General features: G+C 39.3%; 1 protein-coding gene across 5 annotated transcripts in view; it reads right to left on the bottom strand.

Moving 5' to 3' along the window:
• Positions 1 to 19,685, bottom strand: part of Rcbtb1 (RCC1 and BTB domain containing protein 1) — a 53,702-nt gene that overhangs the window by 21,422 nt on the left and 12,595 nt on the right. For 2 of the 5 annotated variants that reach the window (XM_070000171.1, XM_070000175.1), the window contains exons 2-6: positions 12,006 to 12,076; positions 11,745 to 11,911; positions 11,019 to 11,169; positions 5,630 to 5,796; positions 3,355 to 3,513 (exon numbers count right to left, since the gene is read on the bottom strand). In XM_070000171.1, the coding sequence (XP_069856272.1) occupies positions 3,355 to 3,513; positions 5,630 to 5,796; positions 11,019 to 11,169; positions 11,745 to 11,870 (603 nt within the window). In that variant the 5' untranslated portion in view covers positions 11,871 to 11,911; positions 12,006 to 12,076. Of the gene's footprint in view, positions 1 to 3,354; positions 3,514 to 5,629; positions 5,797 to 11,018; positions 11,170 to 11,744; positions 11,912 to 12,005; positions 12,077 to 12,960; positions 13,037 to 17,006; positions 17,054 to 19,685 lie in introns of those variants that run through there. The other 3 variants (XM_070000172.1, XM_070000173.1, XM_070000174.1) reach the window with 3 other exon arrangements.

Raw genomic sequence — 19,685 nt, 5'->3', positions numbered from 1 at the left:
GCCAGAATTGTGACTGTGGCTCAAGTGGTAGAGTGCTAGCCTTCAGCAAAAGAAGCTCAGGGAGAGTGCCTAGGCCCTGAGTTCAAGCCCCAGGACTGGCAAAGAGGGGGAGAGGAGGGAGGGACAATAAAAGAAAAAAAGGGAAACAAACAGCTGGAGTACTAAAGTACTAAACAAATATGGACTAGAAACAGACAATTAGTCTAGTTCCAATCAGAAACCTAAGACTTGTGATGGCATTACATTCTTCAGCAAGGCAGGTAGAGATGTGCACTGGGGCTTCTCAGGGTAATATGACAGAGGAACAGGGGCCTGGGCTTTAAAGTAGTCAAAGCCAGAAGTACATGATAGGTATCAACTTTTTGCATGAAGCCATCAACATTTTTTTTATGCTGGTCTCAGAGCTTGAACTCAGGGTCTAGGTGTTGGCCTGAGCTTTTTTGCTCCAGGCTAGCCTCCACTATGTGAGCCACAGCTCCACTTCTAATATGGGTAGTCTCACACACTTTCCTGCCCTATCTAGCTTCAAATTGCAATTCTCAGTCCTCAGCCCTCTGAGTAGCTAGGATTGTAGCATAAGCCACCAATGCCTGGATGGCTAACAACATTTTTAATGGCACTCTTCTTGACATCAAAATTCTAACCTGAGAATTTATCCTGCAGAAATATACACATAGAAGCCAGGCACCAGTGATTCCTGCCTGTAATCCTAGCTACTCAGGAGGCTGAGATCTGAGAATCGCGGTTTTGAAGACAGCCTGGGCAGGAAAGTCCATGAGACTCTTATCTCCAATTAACTACTAGAAAACCAAACGTGGCACCATGGCTCAAAGTGGTAGAGCACCAGCCTTGAACGAAAAGGAGCTCAGGAACAGCAACCAAGCCCTGAGTTCAAGGCCCATGTCCAACAACAACAACAAAAAAAAAAAAAGCAGGAAACACAGGCATAGATACACAGAAAATAGCAGAAAATGAACACAGCACTGCTTATGACAGATAAAATTAACAATGATTAAAATGCTTGTCAGTGGAGCTCCAGCCATGGGTGATTGATAGAAGCAGGCAGGATTCAGACCAGATACCCTGTGGATAATTGGTCTAGGACATGAAGACAAAGCACCTGCTGCAAATTGAGCAGAAAAACAGATGGGTATAACAGCAGAGAAAAACAGTAGTAACGTATTACTGCTCCTCCCCAGTTAAAGGTAATTATACTTATCCTTATATAATTATTTATAAAGAGGAATTCAGAACTGATAAAAATGGAAAAAAGATTCACTTTTTAGGTTTCATTTGCTTTCCTTTGTTAATTTTATAAAAAATTATATCTTTTTAAAAAAAATAAAGGTGTAAACTTTGGAAAGCAGTATGGAGGTTCCTCAAAAGACTCCACATAGAGCTCTCCTATGACCCAGCAATCCCACTTTTAGGCATTTACCCAAATGATCACAAACAAGACCATTACTAATGCTACCAGCACAACTATGTTTATTGCAGCATTATTTACCATAGCTAAGATATGGAACTAACCCAGATGCCCCTCAGTAGATGAACAGATCAAGAAAATGTGGTATGTGTGTGTGTCACACACACACACACACACACACACACAAAATGGAATTCTATGCTTCCATCAGAAAGAATGGCATCACCCCATTTGTTAGGAAATGGAAAGACTTGGAAAAAATAAAGTGAAGTAAGCCAGGCCCAAAAAAATCATAGGTCCCATTGTTTCCCTTAATTGCAATAACTAGTACATCTCTATGACAAGCAGAAAAGGTCATATAACATGTTAAGTGAAACAAATCCCAAGACAGGGACACAAGTGGTTTTTTTTTCTTTCTTGCTATTGTTTTTAACGTATTTATAATGTATATGTGATTTTTTTTTTGTTTCTTTTGTATGTTCTTCCCCCACGGTATAAACTGTTTTCACTGTATTTGATGTCAGTGCCCTGCATTTTGTATATTCATTTTTCTAATTTGGGGAGGGGAAGGAAAATAACAAAATGCTGAAATAAGGATACAGGCTGACCCATTGTAACAACGAGATGTACAAGACACTATGTTGAAAACGAACTTTACAACTTCGGAGGTGGAGGTAGGGAAGAGTTGGGGAGGTAGGGAGGGAAGGGATGGTAGAGGAAAAGTAAAAAAGGAGGTAACAATAAATGTACTCATCTTACTCATGTAACTGTAACCCCTCTGTACAGTATTTTTACAATAAAAAACATATATAATTTTTTTGGGGGGTCTGGTCATGGGGCCTGAACTCTGGGCCTGGGCACTGTCCCTCAACTCTTCAGCTCAAGCTAGCGCTCTACCACTTGAGCCATAGCACCACTTCCAGCTTTTTTCTTTTTGCTTATGTGGTGCTGAGGAATCGAACCCAGGGCCTCATGCATGCAAGGCAAGCGCTCTATCACTGAGCCACCTTCCCAGCCCATAAAATTTTTTTTAAAAAGGTGTAAGAACAATGGAATAGAGGCTCTTAGCAGCTATCCCAAGGAATTCTGATCATCCAGAATGACAACCAAATTGAGATTAAAAAGTTTAAGTCTGGGGCTGGGAATGTGGCTTAAAGGTAGAATGTTTGCCTAGCATACATGAAGCCCTGGGTTCAATGTCTCCGTACCACAGAAACTAGAAAAAAGCCAGAAGTGGCACTGTGGCCCCAGTGGTAGACTGCTAGCTTTGAGCACAGAGAGGCTCAGAGACAGTGCCCAGGCCCTTAGGTTCAAGCCCCAGGACTGAAAACAACAAACAAACAAAAAACACTCAATAAGTCTACATAGGTGAGCACAACAGTCTGTATCCATAGAATATCTCTGTAAGTACTAGGAGATGCATAGATGGTAATGCAGAGGTATTAGCTTCTGCCAGAAATAATTTAAGAGAAATAACCATTAGCTCAAAGGTGACTGATAGGGTAGTTTTTAAAAGTTGCTGACAATCAGGACAACAAATTCTACTCTATCAAGTTGCTTCCTCCTAGGAGCAAACATTTGAGATGTGGTAGCTAACTATACCAAGACTTTGTATCAGTTGTCTTGAAAATGTGCAGTTTACCTTTCCATGGTTAGAGAAAGGTGGTGTGAGATTCCTGAACCCATTAAATCAGAAATACCTATAAGCATTAGGCTATATTTATCTTGCAAAACATCAAATGTAGACATAACAGAATCTTTCTTTGCAGATAAAGCTTGGGATTTCAAGAAAGAACAGATACCATTTGACTGACTAGTGCCTCTAACCCTCAGTCAAAAATCAGTTAACTGTCAATAAGCTGCCAAGAAAAAGCTTCTTGTTTATGAGAAAGAGGAGTAGAGGAGTGACTAGAGTGGAGATAACTCACCTCACCATTGTCCAAAACAGCCATGGAGGAAGTCTGACCACAGGCAATGCCAACCACCCTCTTAATATGTAAACAGTTTGTAACTTTTCGAGGAGTTGGTTGATTTGCTGTAGATCCTGATCCCACCTGACCACAATTGTTATAGCCCCATGCAAATACCTACAAGAAAAAAGAAAGAGAAAATGAGGGCTTATGATGTGCTAGATAGTGCTGGATTATTATACTATTTAATCTTTGCTATACTCTATAAAATGATGCTGGGGTAGGCAAAAGTCACATCCTCTCTGCAGGTGGATAGATGAAACCAAAACAGTTCTAGAAACTGAAACTGAGGTTAGAATCTTACTTGCAGATTCAGAGCCAATTACTAGGACAAGCAAAACTGGGGCACAGGCATTTTACTATGTACTTACTATGATCTTGCCCACTGTGCATGGTACCTTGATAATTAGGGTAACTATACAGATACTTTCTTCAAGCATCAGTAGCAATGAAGTATATGCCACACAAGTATCAATGATGTAAAACAATCCGCTTAATTCTTTGCACAAATACATTTTCTGCTTTTTCTTGTCTTACCAATCAACAATACTGAGCATTATATAGTTTTCCCTGAAATAGTTCCTCATAATGTAGTAAGGCTTGCAAGTGCTAAGGAGACATTTGTCCCTACAGAAATGACCCTAGTTATTAGGCTTTTCCTGGTGATATTTGTTCTGAGTTCTTATTTGCTCTCTGTCAGCTTCAGACAGCAATCATTCGGCACTGAATCTCAAGCCTATTTTTCTCCTCTTACCTGCCATATTCTGAAAACAAAAAGAGAGACAAAAAGAAAACATTCCCAAGTCCTTTTAAACTAGTATGGCCATAGAAAACAATTAAGAAGCAGGTATTGAAGCAGGTATTGGCAGTAAGGGAAATTTCTTCCAACACAAAGAGAATTTCTAACACCACACTTTACATGCCTTCAGGAAATACTCTTCACACATTTGCATGTTTGCATATATATGCACATGTGTGTATATGTGTGCATGTGTATGTATGGTACATATGTGCCAGTTCTAGCAAAACAATAATCTTTTTATTTTTGGGGGGGACTGGTCCTGAACTCAGGGGCTAGGCACTATAAATGAGCTTTTTCACTCTAGGCTGGACTCTACCACTTGAGCCAAAACTCCACTTCCAGCTTTTAGTGGTTAATTGGAAATAAGAGTGTCAAGGACTTTCCTGGCTTTGAAATGCAATCCTTAGATCTCAACTTCCTGAAGAGCTATGATTGCAGGTGTGAACCACCAACACATTGCGGTTTTAGTTTTCAGAAACAGGATCTTATTCTGTAGACAAGCTTGCTTGGAACTCAATAGCTCACTATCTCCTGCCTCCACCACCTGAGGGCGATATTATGGGAATGTGTGCCATGGGTGTATACTGGCTATGGTTAATCTGACTACATAACACATGTAATGCTTGAGAAACTCACTGTGTTCCCACAATGCTTTTAGCTACAAATTATGCCAAAAATAAATATGATCACTATTTTTCTTATTTTCAGTTTTTTTTGGTACTAGAATTTGAATTCAGGGCTTCACGCTTGCTAGACAATTGCTCTACCATCTGAGCCATACTCTCATCCCAATTTCTTATTTTAACGCAGGGGACTTTCATAATAGCTGAAAAACAGGAGCAACTATGGGATCATCTAGAGATTAGTGGGTAAACAAAATGTGGTATTATACATACATTCAGCCTGAAGACACTAGCTAAGAGAAGTAAGTCACAAAATGGCAAATAGTGTCTATTCCACTAGGAGTTTCCTAGAGCGGTCAGAGCATAAAAACAGAAGGTAGAAGGATGGTTGCCAGAAACTGAGGAAAGAGAGACTGGAAAATTAATGTTTAACAGATAGTCAACTTTACAAGATGAAATGAGTTTTCTCAGTGTGGTAGTAAAAGTTGTGTACAATAATCTAAATGTACGCTGGGAAGGTGGCTCAGTGGTAGAGCACTTACCTTGCATGCATGAGGCCCTGGGTTTGATTCCTCAGCACCACATAAGCAGAAAAAAAAAAAGCCGGAAGTGGCGCTGTGGCTCAAGTGGTAGAGCGCTAGCCTTGAGCTGAAGAGCTGAGGGACAGCGCCCAGGCCCAGAGTTCAGGCCCCACGACTGACAAAAAAAAAAAGGTTGAGCCAATAATCTAAATGTACTTAAATTCTACATAATAAGAAGATGGTAGTGTGCATTTTTTTACAATTAAAAATAAAAGCAGTGTGCTTACCTCTCCATCAGCTGCCAAAGCCAGTGAATGGTGTGAGCCACAAGCTACTTCAATCACCTGCTTGATCAAGAGATTGGTACAAACTTGTATGGGAGCAACGCCTTGACTGGTGGTCCCATTCCCCAGCTGGCTGTATCCATTGTGGCCCCAAGCGTAGACCACTCCATCTATATACATGAGCACACAGAGAAATCAGCTCCAAGGGGAAACTCTCTTCTGCAGACTTAGTGCAACTCATTCTCCAAATATGTCTCACACTGCCCTCTCTTCTCTGTAAAATAAATACTAATAGGACTCCAGGAACAGAAGGAAGAACAAGAGAACGGAAAAAACAGAAGCAAAATCTTTAATCAAAGAACTTGGTACTCATATAGAATCAATTTTGCAGTCAGAAATCAGTCTATGTGTACAAACATTTTACTTTCTACACTGAAACTTTTTCAAAAAGGCATAAAGTGACTTTTTAATGCTTATCAAAAATGAGTATTTTTTAATGTATATCAAAAATCTGCACAAAGCCAGGCACTGGTGGCTCACACCTGTAATCCTAGCTACTCAGTAGGCTGATATCTGAGAACTGAGGTTTGAAGCTAGCCCAGGGAAGAAAAGTCTCTGAGACTCTGATCTCCAATTAACCACAAAAAAGCTAGAGGTAGAGTTTGTGGCTCAAGTGGTAGAGCACTAGCCTTCAGAGAAAAAAAAAGCTCAAGGACAGTGCCCCTGAGTTCAAACCCCACCATACCCCCAAAGAAACAGAATCTGGACAAGAAGCTTGCTTTATTGTATTGTGATATCTGAAGGACTCTAAGACTGGGAGTATTTCCATAGCTGGGGACTGGCATAATCAGGAAGCACCATCACTAACATTTGTAAGGATCCCTTTGAAAAGCATAATCAGTTCTGAACTCAGGAACAGCTAAATGGAAAAGCCAGAAGGTAGGGAGCACACAGAGCTTAAACACTACTACCCCAATGTGTTCACTAGCCCCAACGCCAAAGATCTTCTGCCTGGATCTTTCTTTTTAATGGACTTTGCCTTTTGGAACTCTAGCAGTCATTTTTGTTTCATATCCTTTTGAAACATTGTCATTTCATGTATTTTTCCTGACTGCATATCAAGAGTAGGCTGTCCCTAGATACATGCTTTTCTCTCTTTTCTACAGCTAAAATAAATGATCACTCAAGACCAGGTGACATGATCCATCCAAAGAACCTTGAACTGTGGCTGCCATGAACACTGCATAACTCTAGCCTCGAGGAAAAAAGGGAGTTCCAATCCTGGCAGGAAGAGGCGAGACTGTGGTCATAAAACAGAGGCAGAGATGATACTTGACTGGAAATCTTTTCAAGCACTCCTGCTCAGTAATGATGGTGACTAGAATTGTGCAGTTCCATGGCCAGAGTGCGGCCTGGGCAAGGTCTCATAAGATCACAAAAGCCACTACTAAAAAGTAGTCTATTCACACCTCTCCTTTTTCACTGATAAAGCATGAGAAAGGTAAACTCCACCCCGAGATGGCTTTCAGCATCAAATCCTGCAGACACCCTCATAATCAATGCATCCCAACTAGATACAGCATTTATTTCCCCAACCCTTTTCTGACTGCACTATTCACAACAGGCCAGAAACTATATTGCAGGATCACTTGAGGCTTAAGAGATGTGCAAAATTACACAAAGATGTGACAAAAGACTAGAGAAGTGTGGAGGGAATGAAAAAATATCCATCGGCTTCTGACCTTTAAGTGTATCCAGGGTCTAGTCTTCATGTACTGGACATTAAGTTGGAAAAGTGGCCAAACTATTTATTTTATAAGTAAACTAATATTGCTTCAGAAGACAAAAATCTAGAAGCACAAGGTCTGTATATAAAATAGATTATCACAGAGACATTGAGCTTCAAAGCAGAGACCAGGTAGAACTAGACGTTCAATTTGATCAATATATTCCCAAAACAGCCTTTAGAAATGCTGTACAACCAGCTTCTCAGAAAGCAGAGATTGGGCTGGGAAGGTGGCTCAGTGGTAGAGTGCTTGCCTTGCATGCATGAGGCCCTGGGTTCGATTCCTTAGCACCACATAAGCAGAAAAAGCCATAAGTGGCACTGTGGTTCAAGTGGTAGAGTGCTAGCCTTGAGCTGAAGAGCTGAGGGGTAGTGCCCAAGCCCAGAGTTCAAGCCCCACGACCAACCAAAAAAAGAAAGAAAGAAAGAAGGCAGAGATTATTATGATTGTAGTTTGGGGGGAAAAGTTAAGACCCTATCCCAATCAATAAGCTGGGTGTGATGGTACACACTGTACCCATTTTTTCACTTACTTTACAAAGTAGTTTTGCTATCATCTCAGCCTTCTACAAAAATGTAAGCCCTACCTAAACAATAAAGCAACAAGGTGGTCTGAGGCTATGGCTCCAGAACACCTGCATAGCAATCACAAGGCCCAAAGTTAAAACCCTAATACAGCTACTCAGGAGGTTGAGATCTGAGAATCACAGTTCAAAGCCAGCCAGGGCAAGAAAATGAGACTCATTTCCAATTAAACACAGAAAAAGCCAGAAATGGCACTGTGGTTCAAGCAGTAGACTGCTAGCCTTCATCAAAAGGAGCTCAGGGATAGTACCCAGGCCCAGAGTTCTAGCCTACAACCAGAAGAGGGAAAAAAATCTTAGTACCACCCAAAAATAATTATACACCTATCTATATCTATGTACACACATGTGTGTACATAGATATAGCACAAATCAGTAAGGTGTGGAGAAATTTAAAATCCAACTGAAATGATAGTAAAAGGGAAAAAAAGTCATGAGCACTCAGGACAAAGAACAACAGAGGAGATAACAGAATGAGTAGTATCAATAAAACTTTGGAGGATGAAAAAAAGATAGATGTGGTAATTAAAACTTCAAATGAGAATTAGTATCATCACATCTGCAAAAGGAGAAGCTGCCAGGAAGCCAATTCCAACACCAGGATGCCGGGAAAACCCAGAGACTACAGGAAACCCAAATGCAGGCTGCTAAAAAAACAGATGCAAGTCCTCATCACTTCCCTGTGGAGCCAGACAATCTCTCTTAACACTGGTTATCAGGAGACATATAGCACTTACTCAATGTGAATTTCTTGTAACTGTTCTGCATCCCTACTTTTCCCTTTGACCAAATTCCCCTTTCTCCTCCCCCATTTCAAACACCACAAAGTAAGCAGAGGATCCAGGCCCAGAAGGCTCAAAACAATTCAGAGAGGTGCTGAAGGCAGTTATTGTTTCAGAAGGAGAATTTACAATGTTATGTTCTGCCCATCCCTCCTTGTTCAGCATCTAAGATGCAGATAGATTCTTCTATCCCCAGGCCTGGAAAATGGAAAAGTCTATACAGAAGACCACATAGTGATACTGGGAACGTCCCTCACAAAATCAGTACTATCTCCCTATAAAGAAGTTCAGAAGTGGGCAGGGGGAGGATGGGAAGGGATGGGAAGGGGAAAAAAAGGAGGAGGCTACAATGCTTGATAAGAAATGTACTCATTATCTTGCCCATGTAATTGTAACCCCTCTGTACAGTATTTTCACAATAAAAATAAATAATATGTATCAAAATGAACTCCAAGAAATAGAAACAAGAGATTTCTGGTAAAAAAAAAAAAAAAAAAAAAAAAGTTCAGAACTTGTGAGCTTCCCCCACAAACACAACTACCTATATTCAGATCTGTACACTTTTGCTTTACCTGTAAACAGACTGCTAACGATCATCAGACTTTGGAGAAAGTCAGAAGCTGTTTGGGAGTTGAAATCAATGGGAAGGGAAAGGGCAAATGGAGAGGGTAAAGGGGGTAAATATATCAAAGCAAATAAGTAGGGAAGGGGAGATTAAAAAGAGTAACAGGAAGTGGCGCTGTAGCTCAAGTGGTAGAGCGCTTGCCTTGAGCTGAAGAGCTGAGGGACAGCGCCCAAGCCCAGAGTTCAAGCCCCACGACTGACCAAAAAAAAATAAAATAAAATAAAATAAAATAATAAAAAGAGTAACACCCCCTTATATAATATATGCTAATACAAAATTTTAAAATGAAAAAGTGAAAAAAGTCAAAAATTGAAAAAAGTAATTCAAGCAGGAGTGAGGTAACTACCACATTATGCTCAACACCAGTTAAGACTCCTATTCAAGGATCAGCTCAGACCTGCCTTTTATACTTAGAGAAAGATAACTTGAAGAGGAGCCATACATTGGTTAAGAGCACTCACAACATTAGTTAGCAAAGCAGTACCCAACAAAGCTTGATCCCTAGTATAGATATAGGATGCAGTCAGTCTCTGAAAGGCTGATCTCCTAGAACATCCAGCAAAATCCTGAGGACCTTGCAAAAGAGAACAAAAGCTAATGGCTTAAAACATGAAAGGAAGAAGTTACATGTAACGAATTTTTACAATACTGGTGGGCCATAGTGCAGATAAATTACAAAGAAAAAACATTTATTCTCCCACAGCCCTTAGGGAGATGGAGACAGAAATGCTGTACAACCAGCTACTCAGAAAGCAGAGATTGGGCTGGGAAGGTGGCTCAGTGGTAGAGTGCTTGCCTTGCATGCATGAGGCCCTGGGTTCGATTCCTCAGCACCACATAAGCAGAAAAAGCTATAAGTGGCACTGTGGTTCAAGTGGTAGAGCGCTAGCCTTGAGCTGAAGAGCTGAGGGGTAGTGCCCAAGCCCAGAGTTCAAGCCCCACGACCAACCAAAAAAATAAAGAAAGAACAAAAGAAGGCAGAGATTATTATTATTATAGTTGGGGGGGGGCTAATGCTAATCGGCTTAAAACATGAAAGGAAGTAGTTACATGTAAGGAACTTTTACAATACTGGTGGTCCATAGTGCAGATAAATTACAAAGAAAAAACATTTATTCTCCCACAGACCTTAGGGAGATGGAGACAAGAATCTGTCCACCTGTATCTCCCATTCTTTCAATGTGGCACCCACATGAATGTCCAAAATTAAACTAAGATTTCTTGACTTAAGATTCAGAAACTACACAAAGAAAAGAAAACCAGTATTACCTGTTTATAAAAATATACCAAAGTTGCCTTGTGACCACAAATCCACTGAAACACCAAACTGGAAAAGATCACTTCTTTTGCTGTAAGCCAGTCTTCTATAAGTTTACACATGTAGTCTAAGAACCTCCAAAAGTTTTGCCTAATGTGCACAACATCCTGTGGCTATTCCACAGTTGCCTATGTAGTTAACTTCTAGCTGTTTTGTGTACTTCCCTCAGAAATTAAGAAACAAGCAACCTTAGATTAATTATTTGAAAGAGCCTTAGTTTTTGTTGTTGTTGTTTTTCTCCCTTCGCTTTCAATTGCTCCATTTCCCACAAACTGAAAGCTAGATTGTTCCCTTTACCTTCAGTGCTGAGGAGAACATGGGGGCCACTCCCATAACTAAGGCTTTTAATTTTTTTGCCACATAAGGCTTCCAGTTTCTTGGGTACAAGTGTGCTCTGGTTATCTCCAGTTCCTAGACAGTTACTATAGTTCAGTCCAAACACGAAGACCTAGAAAACAAATAGTTTTGTCTGGTACATCCTGACTCAAGTCACATTAAAAATTCTCCAGTGAGTTCTCCACTCTGAAAATAACACTCAAAGTTCAATATGACAGCTTAATAGGGTAGACTGCTGACATTACTTAAGTTTCACAATACCGATCTATACTATGAAGAGTGATACCAACTCAGATGCCAAGAGAGAAAGTGTATCAAAAGTACAATCTTCCCAAATTTCAGCTTCTCTTTATATCTTACCTTTTCTCTCCTTTGAGTGCCATGATTTGAAACCCAACTCCAAAATAAGCCCCAAAACTTAAGTTCTAATTACCAGAGTCTTTTTTGTTTGTTTGTTTGTTTTGTTTTTTTGGGTCTGGTCGTGGGGTCTGAACTCTGGGCCTGGGCACTGTCCCTCAGCTCTTCAGCTCAAGGCTAGCGCTCTACCACTTGAGCCACAGCACCACTTCCAGCTTTTTTCTTTTTGCTTATGTGGTGCTGAGGAATCGAACCCAGGGCCTCATGAATGCAAGGCAAGCGCTCTACCACTGAGCCACCTTCCCAGCCCCCTAATTTCCAGAGTCTTACCTCATCGTCATCAGTGACATACAGTGCTTCATTGGCTGAGGTGCCAAAGACACATGCTTTCCGAATAGATGAGATTTCCTGAGGTGAAAGCAGACTGAAGATTGGCCACTTTCCTACATCCACCATGACTCTGGCTTCAAGCTATTCCTATAAATAAGCCATCTCTGCTATATCAAATAGATGCCAAGAAAAAATTAATGTCCACAAAGCTAACTCCTAAATAAATGCCAACAAAAATTAATTCTAGATTAAATTACCTACCTTTGGTTAAATGAATTACTCTTCCCCAAGTAACGTATCCAATATTGCCAACCTTCAGACCTTGGCTTTTCCTGCAACAAAAGCACAATATACTAGAATCAAGACTAGTCAGCCTTAACTGTTGTATACACATTGGAACCAGGACCTCTCCTCAGGGATTACAAAATTACTACCTAAAATAGTTCTCATCTAGGGGTGTGCATGTGTGCATGCATGACTGTGCTACAAAAATAAGAAGCATTATTTGTATTCCCACTCCCAAGTTAGTCAAAGACCCAGCTCTGTAGAAAAATCACTGAAGGACTGGGAAGGTGGCTCAGTGGTAGAGAGCTTGCCTTGCATGCATGAGGCCCTGGGTTCAATTCCTCAGCACCACATAAGCAGAAGAAAAAAAAAAGCCAGAAGTGGCGCTGTGGCTCAAGTGGCAGAGTGCTAGCCTTGAGCTGAAGAGCTGAGGAACAGCGCCCAGGCCCAGAGTTCAGGCCCCACGACCGGACCACCCCCCCAAAAAAAGAAAAATCATTGAAATAACAGGAATATGATGTTCCTCAGGAAGCCCAGAGAAGGCAAGGTCCTAAAACACACTCAAGATTTATAGGATATTATAAAAGTATTTATTCCGGTTCTAATTTTCTGACTACATTGTATACACATAGAAAGGCTGTATTTCATTTCACACTGAGAAAAGTTATCATATAACAAAGACAATGCAATTCACCCCAATCTTGGGCCCATGTTCAAAGAGCCCCAGGGGCTAGATCATACTGAAACTATGCCTCCATTTGTATCATCCAAAGACATTCCTCATGAGCACCAACTGAACAAGGAAGATCGGTGTTCACCAGCCCCAAGCACCATACCACATATTCAATGACGACTAAACACCATCATATCTTGTCCCTACAGCCAGCCTTTTCAAGCAACTTTGAATGTTCCATCATGCATTGGTACGTACATGGATACACACAGCCCGTATGTCTTGTGTTTGTGTAGCAAGGACTGGAAAAGAAGTAGGAAAGGGGGGAGGAAAATGTGTGTGAGAGATTTTTTAAAATTGTTTCAAAGAGTATAGGAAAGTAAGTACTTGTACTATTCCTCTCGGGAGAGGAACCTGGGAGAATACTTGCTTAGCCTGAGGGAGGCCATGAGTTCAATCTCTACTATTGCAAAAAATGGTGCTAGTAATGGTGATGAATTGTGTGTGATTCCTTTCAGAGCCAGTATACAATTACATAAGCATTTTATATGTATGTGTGTATGCATACACACTTTAAAATACAAGTAGAATTTCTTCCCCCTGCTTTACAAAACATCATAGAAATCATTCCAGTATAGCAATGTAAAACTAACTTCATTTCTTTCCTATGGTGCTACAGCATTTCATTTTATCAATTTAACAATTTCCTTGTTTGCTATTAAGAGGCTTATTATTTCTGGACTTTTCCTGCAATTATGGCTCCAATATTATATAAATTCCCATTCTATACATACATTTAAAAATTTATAAATAGAATTGCTAGGTCAAAATTTAATAGCTATTTTAGCATTAGTAGCTATGTCAACCTATTTTCTAATGTTCTTTCTCTCTCTCTCTCTCTCCCTCTCTCTCTCTATATATATAGGAACCGCAATGTAGAATAGCCTTTGTTTATCCTTGATTTAAAGTGTTCTTTATAGCCAGATCCTGGGTGGCTCACATTTGAAATATAGCTACTCAGGAGGCTGAGCACTAGAGAATCAAACGACAAAACCAGCCCAGGCCAATTTCAAGACTCCATGTCTTGTTGGGTGCTAGTGGCTTAAAGCTTACACTGGCAATCCTATGGCTCACTTGAAATCCTTACTACTCAACAAGTAAAGACAGCAGTTCAAAGCCATGCCAGTCCATGAGACTCTTAACTCCAATTAATCACCAGAAAGCCAAAGTGGAGCTGTGTATCAAGTGGTAGAGTGCCAACCATGAGGAAAAAAATCTAAGATACAGAGCCTAGGCCCTGAGTTCAAGTTCCAGTACAAGCACACCCAAAAAAGTCATGTCCCTTAATGGATGAATGGATCAAGAAAATGTGGTATGTGTGTATGTGTGTGTATAATGAAATTCTACTCATCCACCAAAAATACTGATATTGTACCATTCATAAAAATGGAAAGACCTGGAAAAAATTATATCCAGTGAAGTAAGCCAGACCCAGAGGAACACAGGTTGTGTTTTCCTAGAATATGCCTATGAATTTACAAGTAAACACAATGGATGGTAAGCAAGGGGTTACAAATGAATTAACTGAAATGTAATAGACTATGAAGAACACAAATATTATAATTCTTTTTAAAAAAAACTAAATCAGGTGGCTCAGTGGTAGAGTTCTTGCCTCGCATGGTTTAATTCCTCAGCACCACATAAACAGAAAAAGCTGGAAGTGGCGCTGTGGCTCAAGTGGTAGAGCACTAGCCTTGAGCTGAAGAGCTGAGGGACAGCGCCCCGGCCCAGAGTTCAAGCCCCATGAACAACTGAAAAAAAAAAAAAAAAAGAAGACTAACTCAAAGCCCAAGAGTACCAGGAAATAGATACTTGCAAGAAGGGAAGGTGGGCCAAGGAGAGAGGGATAGAAGAATGAAGAGGAAGGGGGAAAATGCAGACAAGAATTCATTGTAAATACCACAGAATTGAGAAATATAAGGGAAGGGGTGGGGTGAAGATATTGAAGTGGTGAACACAGATCAAGTTGCATTGTACACATAAACTGATTTGTAAATGGCAAAAAATTCAATACATAACCTAAAAGTAAGAAGGGAAAGGATAGGCTGGGAGGGGTAGGTGACATGGATCAAAATGCACAGTATTCATAAATTGCTTCAATGAATGAAAACTCCTTTTTACAACTGAAAATAATAAAAATATTCAAAAAATGAGAAAAACAAAAAGATTCCCTTCAAAATGCTTGTCTTGTGCCTCTCAAGAAGAGATGGGGAAAGGAGCCACCGACAATAAAAATGCCTGTAGAGCTCGGGGTTGTTAGATGGGATCCGGAAGGGCACGGCCTAGAAGAAAAGCTCAATAAATATTTATTACAATAAAAAAAATGCCTGTAAGCAAATAGAAAAGGTTCAAGAAAATCTAGAGGCATGTCCTAGAATATGAACTACATCAAGTTAGTCTTCAACATTTAAAACTTGGCATAATTAGCCAAATAGAAGAATTATATCACCTTCAAAAGTATGAAGGTATATTACCATTCAAAATCATAAATTCCTGACATTACAGTTATTCCAAAACCACTCATTGGAACAGGTGAACCTGCTCTAAGGACTTACAATCTACCACAAGATTGGGGTAATTTTCATAATGGCTTATTATATGAGCTTTGTTTAACCAAAGCTAAATTACTTAAAGCTTTACAAGGTGTTTCTCCAAAGATATATAATTTAATATTCAATAAAAAGCCAGCTCATCTGACGTGTTTACATCCATCATAAAAGAACAAAGAATTGCCAACAGTCTGGTATGGCAGAAGTGACCCAGAATCCTAAGACCTGTGCTTCAGAGCACATTTACTTTTAGCTTTTATAGGCAGGAGGGCATGTGTGTGTGTCCTCGCACACAGGCATGCATGCACACACGCACACGCATTGTAGCAGCTTCTACAACAAATAAACTAGTGACAGCAGACTAAATCTATGAATAAAAATTTCCTAAATTCTCTTTGACACCCCTCCCCATGCAAGTCAAATAGTTTTGTGTGCTATATCTAGCTACCATTACTAGTGTAGTTAACTGTAATCTACTGAGTGACTAAAACATAGCTATATCTTTTTGTTGGGGGGGGGTGTGGGGGGCGGGTGTCATGGGGCTTGAACTCTGGGCACTGTCTCTCAGCTATTCATCTCAAGGCTAGAGTTCTACCACTTGAGCCACAGTGCCACTTTCAGTTTTCTGGTGGCTAATTGGAAGTAAGAGTCTCACAGACTTTCCTGCCTGGGTTGGCTTTGAACCTCAATCCTCAGATCTCAGCCTCCTGAGTGGCTAGGATTACAGGCATGAGCTACCAGTGTCCGGCTTAAAAACATTTCCCTAAATAAAAATATACTATGATAATTCTATCAACTTCAAGAATTTTTGTTTGACTTAGGAGTCCGAGATCTGGAAATCACAGTTCATGGCCAGTCTGAGCAGACAAATCAGAGATTCATATCCGAATAACCAGCAAAACACTGGAACTGGAGATGTGGCTTCAGTGGTAGAATGTCAATACCCAGTGAAAAAGCCAAGGAATGACACAAGGCCCTAAGTTAAATTCAAGTAGAGGGACACAGACAAAAAATTATTCAATCCTCTATCACAAAATCATAAAATGTATACTTATATCAACAATCTAGTATACAAATCAAGTAGAATCATTAGAAATTAACTATTATTTGATTACAAGAATTGTGTCAGACTTAACAACGCTGTAACAGCTGAAAACAGCTCAGTGATAAGAGCAACTGTTAGCAAGCCAGGCCCCACATTCAATCCCCAAAACACATACACATACCTGTGGGTAACAATGATGCTAAAATACAAGGATATCAGAACAGCAGTAATGTTTTTATGGCATATACTGAATGTCTAAAAAGTATTAACAGACTTGTTCTAATGGTACAAATTTCATTTTTAAAAATATTAATTACTCACTAGACACTATGCTGAAATATATAACATGTGGGTGAGGATAGGAGGGAAAAACTGTGAGACAGTGAAGGAAGGGGTGATATTGTCCAAAAAGAAATGTACTCATTAACTGACTTACACTAACTAATCCCTCCTCATATCTTTATAACAATTAAAAAATTAAAATTAAAAAAATATAAGCACAATCCAATTAAATTTCATTTAATTTCTAATTCCAGAGTTTACAGAATGCAGATACTTCCAGTCATATGATGCAAAGTAATTCTATTCAATACTAAGGTCAGTGTTAACCCACATGCTCATTGGTTTAATGAACAACAGTACTTACTTACCCAAGTATCCCAAGAAAGGTAATCTTATGCTTTTCCTTCTTGTAGTACTTTGTACCATGTAAACCATAAGCCGAAAGAAGCATCCCAAGAGAAGAAACCAAAGACAAATATAATATAGTTAAATTATGTGCTTATTCCTAAATTCAAAATAAAAATAAAACCAAAACATAAGCATACCATAGCTGGACACAAAGTGGCTCATGCCTGTATTCCTAGCTACTCAGCAGGCTGAGATCTGAGGATCGCAGTTCAAAGCGAGCCGGGTTAGAAAAGTCCATGAGACTCTTATCTCCAATAAACCACTAGAAAACCAGAAGTGGCGCTGTGGCTCAAGCGGCAGAGCGCTCGCCTTGGGCTGAAGAGCCAAGGGACAGCTCCCAGGCCCAGAGTTCAAGCCCATGACCGACCAAAAAAAAAAAACAGTAGCTAAACTTTACAGGGTATGCTTATATAAGCATATATATAAGCATATATAAACGTATGTATAAGCATATATAAACGTATGTATAAACATATATAAGTATATATAAACATATATAAGCATGTATAAACATGTATAAACACACGTAAGTATATATAAGCATATATAAACATGTATAAGCATATATATAAGCAGATATAAGCATACCCTGTAAAGTTTAGCTACGTTTTTTTTGGGGGGGGGGGTCGGTCATGGGGCTTGAACTCTGAGCCTGGGTGCTGTCCCTTGGCTCTTCAGCTCAAGGCGAGCGCTCTGCCGCTTGAGCCACAGCCCCACTTCCAAGTTTAGCTACTATTAATTATGTTATAAAGCAATACCAGGTGATTATAATTTTCTAATGTAATAAAAAACAATATGTACTAAAAATGTATGTAACTGGAGAGTATAGGTAACCTTTTTTTGGAACCCACCTATTGAATTTATTATTTCGGTTATATTTTTCAGTTCTAAAATTCCTTTTTATGTATAGTGAACTATCTTTTTAATTTTTTATTTTTTGCTGCATGAGGGTCTCAAAATCAAGAGATCTCTTTTTTTTGCAGAATGGCGTAAAAAGAAAGATCCTAGGATCTTTCTTAGGACTATGCTGCTTCTTTCTTTCCTCCTCCTCCTTCCCCCCTCCTCTCCTTCCTCCCCATCTCCTATTCCTCCTCTCCTCCCCTCCCCCCCATATAGAGCTATTTTCTATAATAGGTTAGCTTGACAGCCTTTGAAAATGTAAAGCTACCATTATGGATGAATGCATATGAAGCATCACTCACTACTTACAAATGAAGGAAATAGTGTCATGTATGACTACAAGGATAAATCTTCCCTTTTATATTGATAATGTATGAAATTTTATTTGTAATAATTGTGTGTTGGCCGTGAATATAACATTCATCATATAATCAACATATTAGACAAGGAAATAGTTATTTGTGAAATTTAAAGGTATTTGTATTTCTGATTGCATTTAATTCATACAGTTCTTTATATTTATAGGAATATTATTTTGTGCAAATGTCTATACTTGAATTCTTTAATTGAACATCAGAGATTAACATACTTTTTTCAATATTGTGACATGCAAGTAATATAAAAGCCATACTCATAATTAGTGGAAATTTTAATCAACTCAAAAATAACTAAAAGCAGAATGCAAGCATTGTTTTTGATCCAATATGCTGTTGTTCTTTTGAGTCAATTAATGTTTAGGGTTATTATAGAAAGATGTGTCATGATGTTTCCTACCATTTTCTTGATTTCCTGTATTGTTTCTTTCCTCTATGTTTACTAAATTGATTTTCTAATGATTTTTGTGTTATGTGTTTGATTTTTTATTGTTTTCTTCAGATTGTATATCTCCCTTTAGAATTTTTATTATGCTGGCTTAGTAATCTTGAATTCCTTTCATTTTTGTTTGTCATGGAAGTTTCTGGTTTTACCATCTAATGTAAATGATAGCTTCACTGGGTAGATCAGTGTAGGTTGGCAGCTGTCGATCTTCAGTTCTTGGATTATACCATTCCAGACTCTCCTTGTGTTGAGGGTTTGTGTGGAGAGGTCTGTAGTGATTCTGATTTTCTTTCCACTGTAATACAGTTCCTTTAATTTTGACACATTTAAAATCAGTTCCTTGCTATTCACATCTAATGTTTTTACTATGATGTGTCTAGAAGTGTTTCTTTTTTGGAACAGGAATTCTATATGCTTCTGTTAGGCAGGTGAGATTTTCTCTTTAAAGTGGGGAAGTTTTCAGCTATTATTTTATAGAAATTCTTCCCCCTCATTAATCCCAATTATGTGTAGATTTAATTTCTCATCCGAGTCTATCAATTCCTTAACTTCTCTTTGGCTGGTTCTGAATGTTTTTTCCATAGTTCGGACTTTTTGGTCTAGCTCCTCTGTTTTATCCTCAACTTCTGAAGTCCTATTTTCCATTTCAGTATGGATTCCACTGTGGTTTGCATTGTGGAAACTGAACTTTTTTTTTTTTTTTTTTTTTTTTGTCAGTCATGGGGCCTGAACTCTGGGCCTGGGCTCTGTCCCTCAGCTCTTCAGTTCAAGGCAAGCATTCTACCACTTGAGCCACAGCACCACTTTTGCCTTTTTCTGCTTATGTGTTACTGAAGAATCGAACCCAGGGCCTCATGCATGCAAGGCAAGCACTCTACCACTGAGCCACCTTCCCAGCCCCCAAACTGAACTTTTTATGG

Source organism: Dipodomys merriami, unplaced genomic scaffold (genome assembly GCF_024711535.1).
Source record: "Dipodomys merriami isolate MVZ:Mamm:240054 unplaced genomic scaffold, mDipMer1.0.p SCAF_56, whole genome shotgun sequence".
NCBI classification, from domain to species: domain Eukaryota; kingdom Metazoa; phylum Chordata; class Mammalia; order Rodentia; family Heteromyidae; genus Dipodomys; species Dipodomys merriami.
The sequence above is the reverse complement of the archived record's forward strand: the minus strand, read 5'-3'. Positions and strand labels throughout refer to the sequence as shown.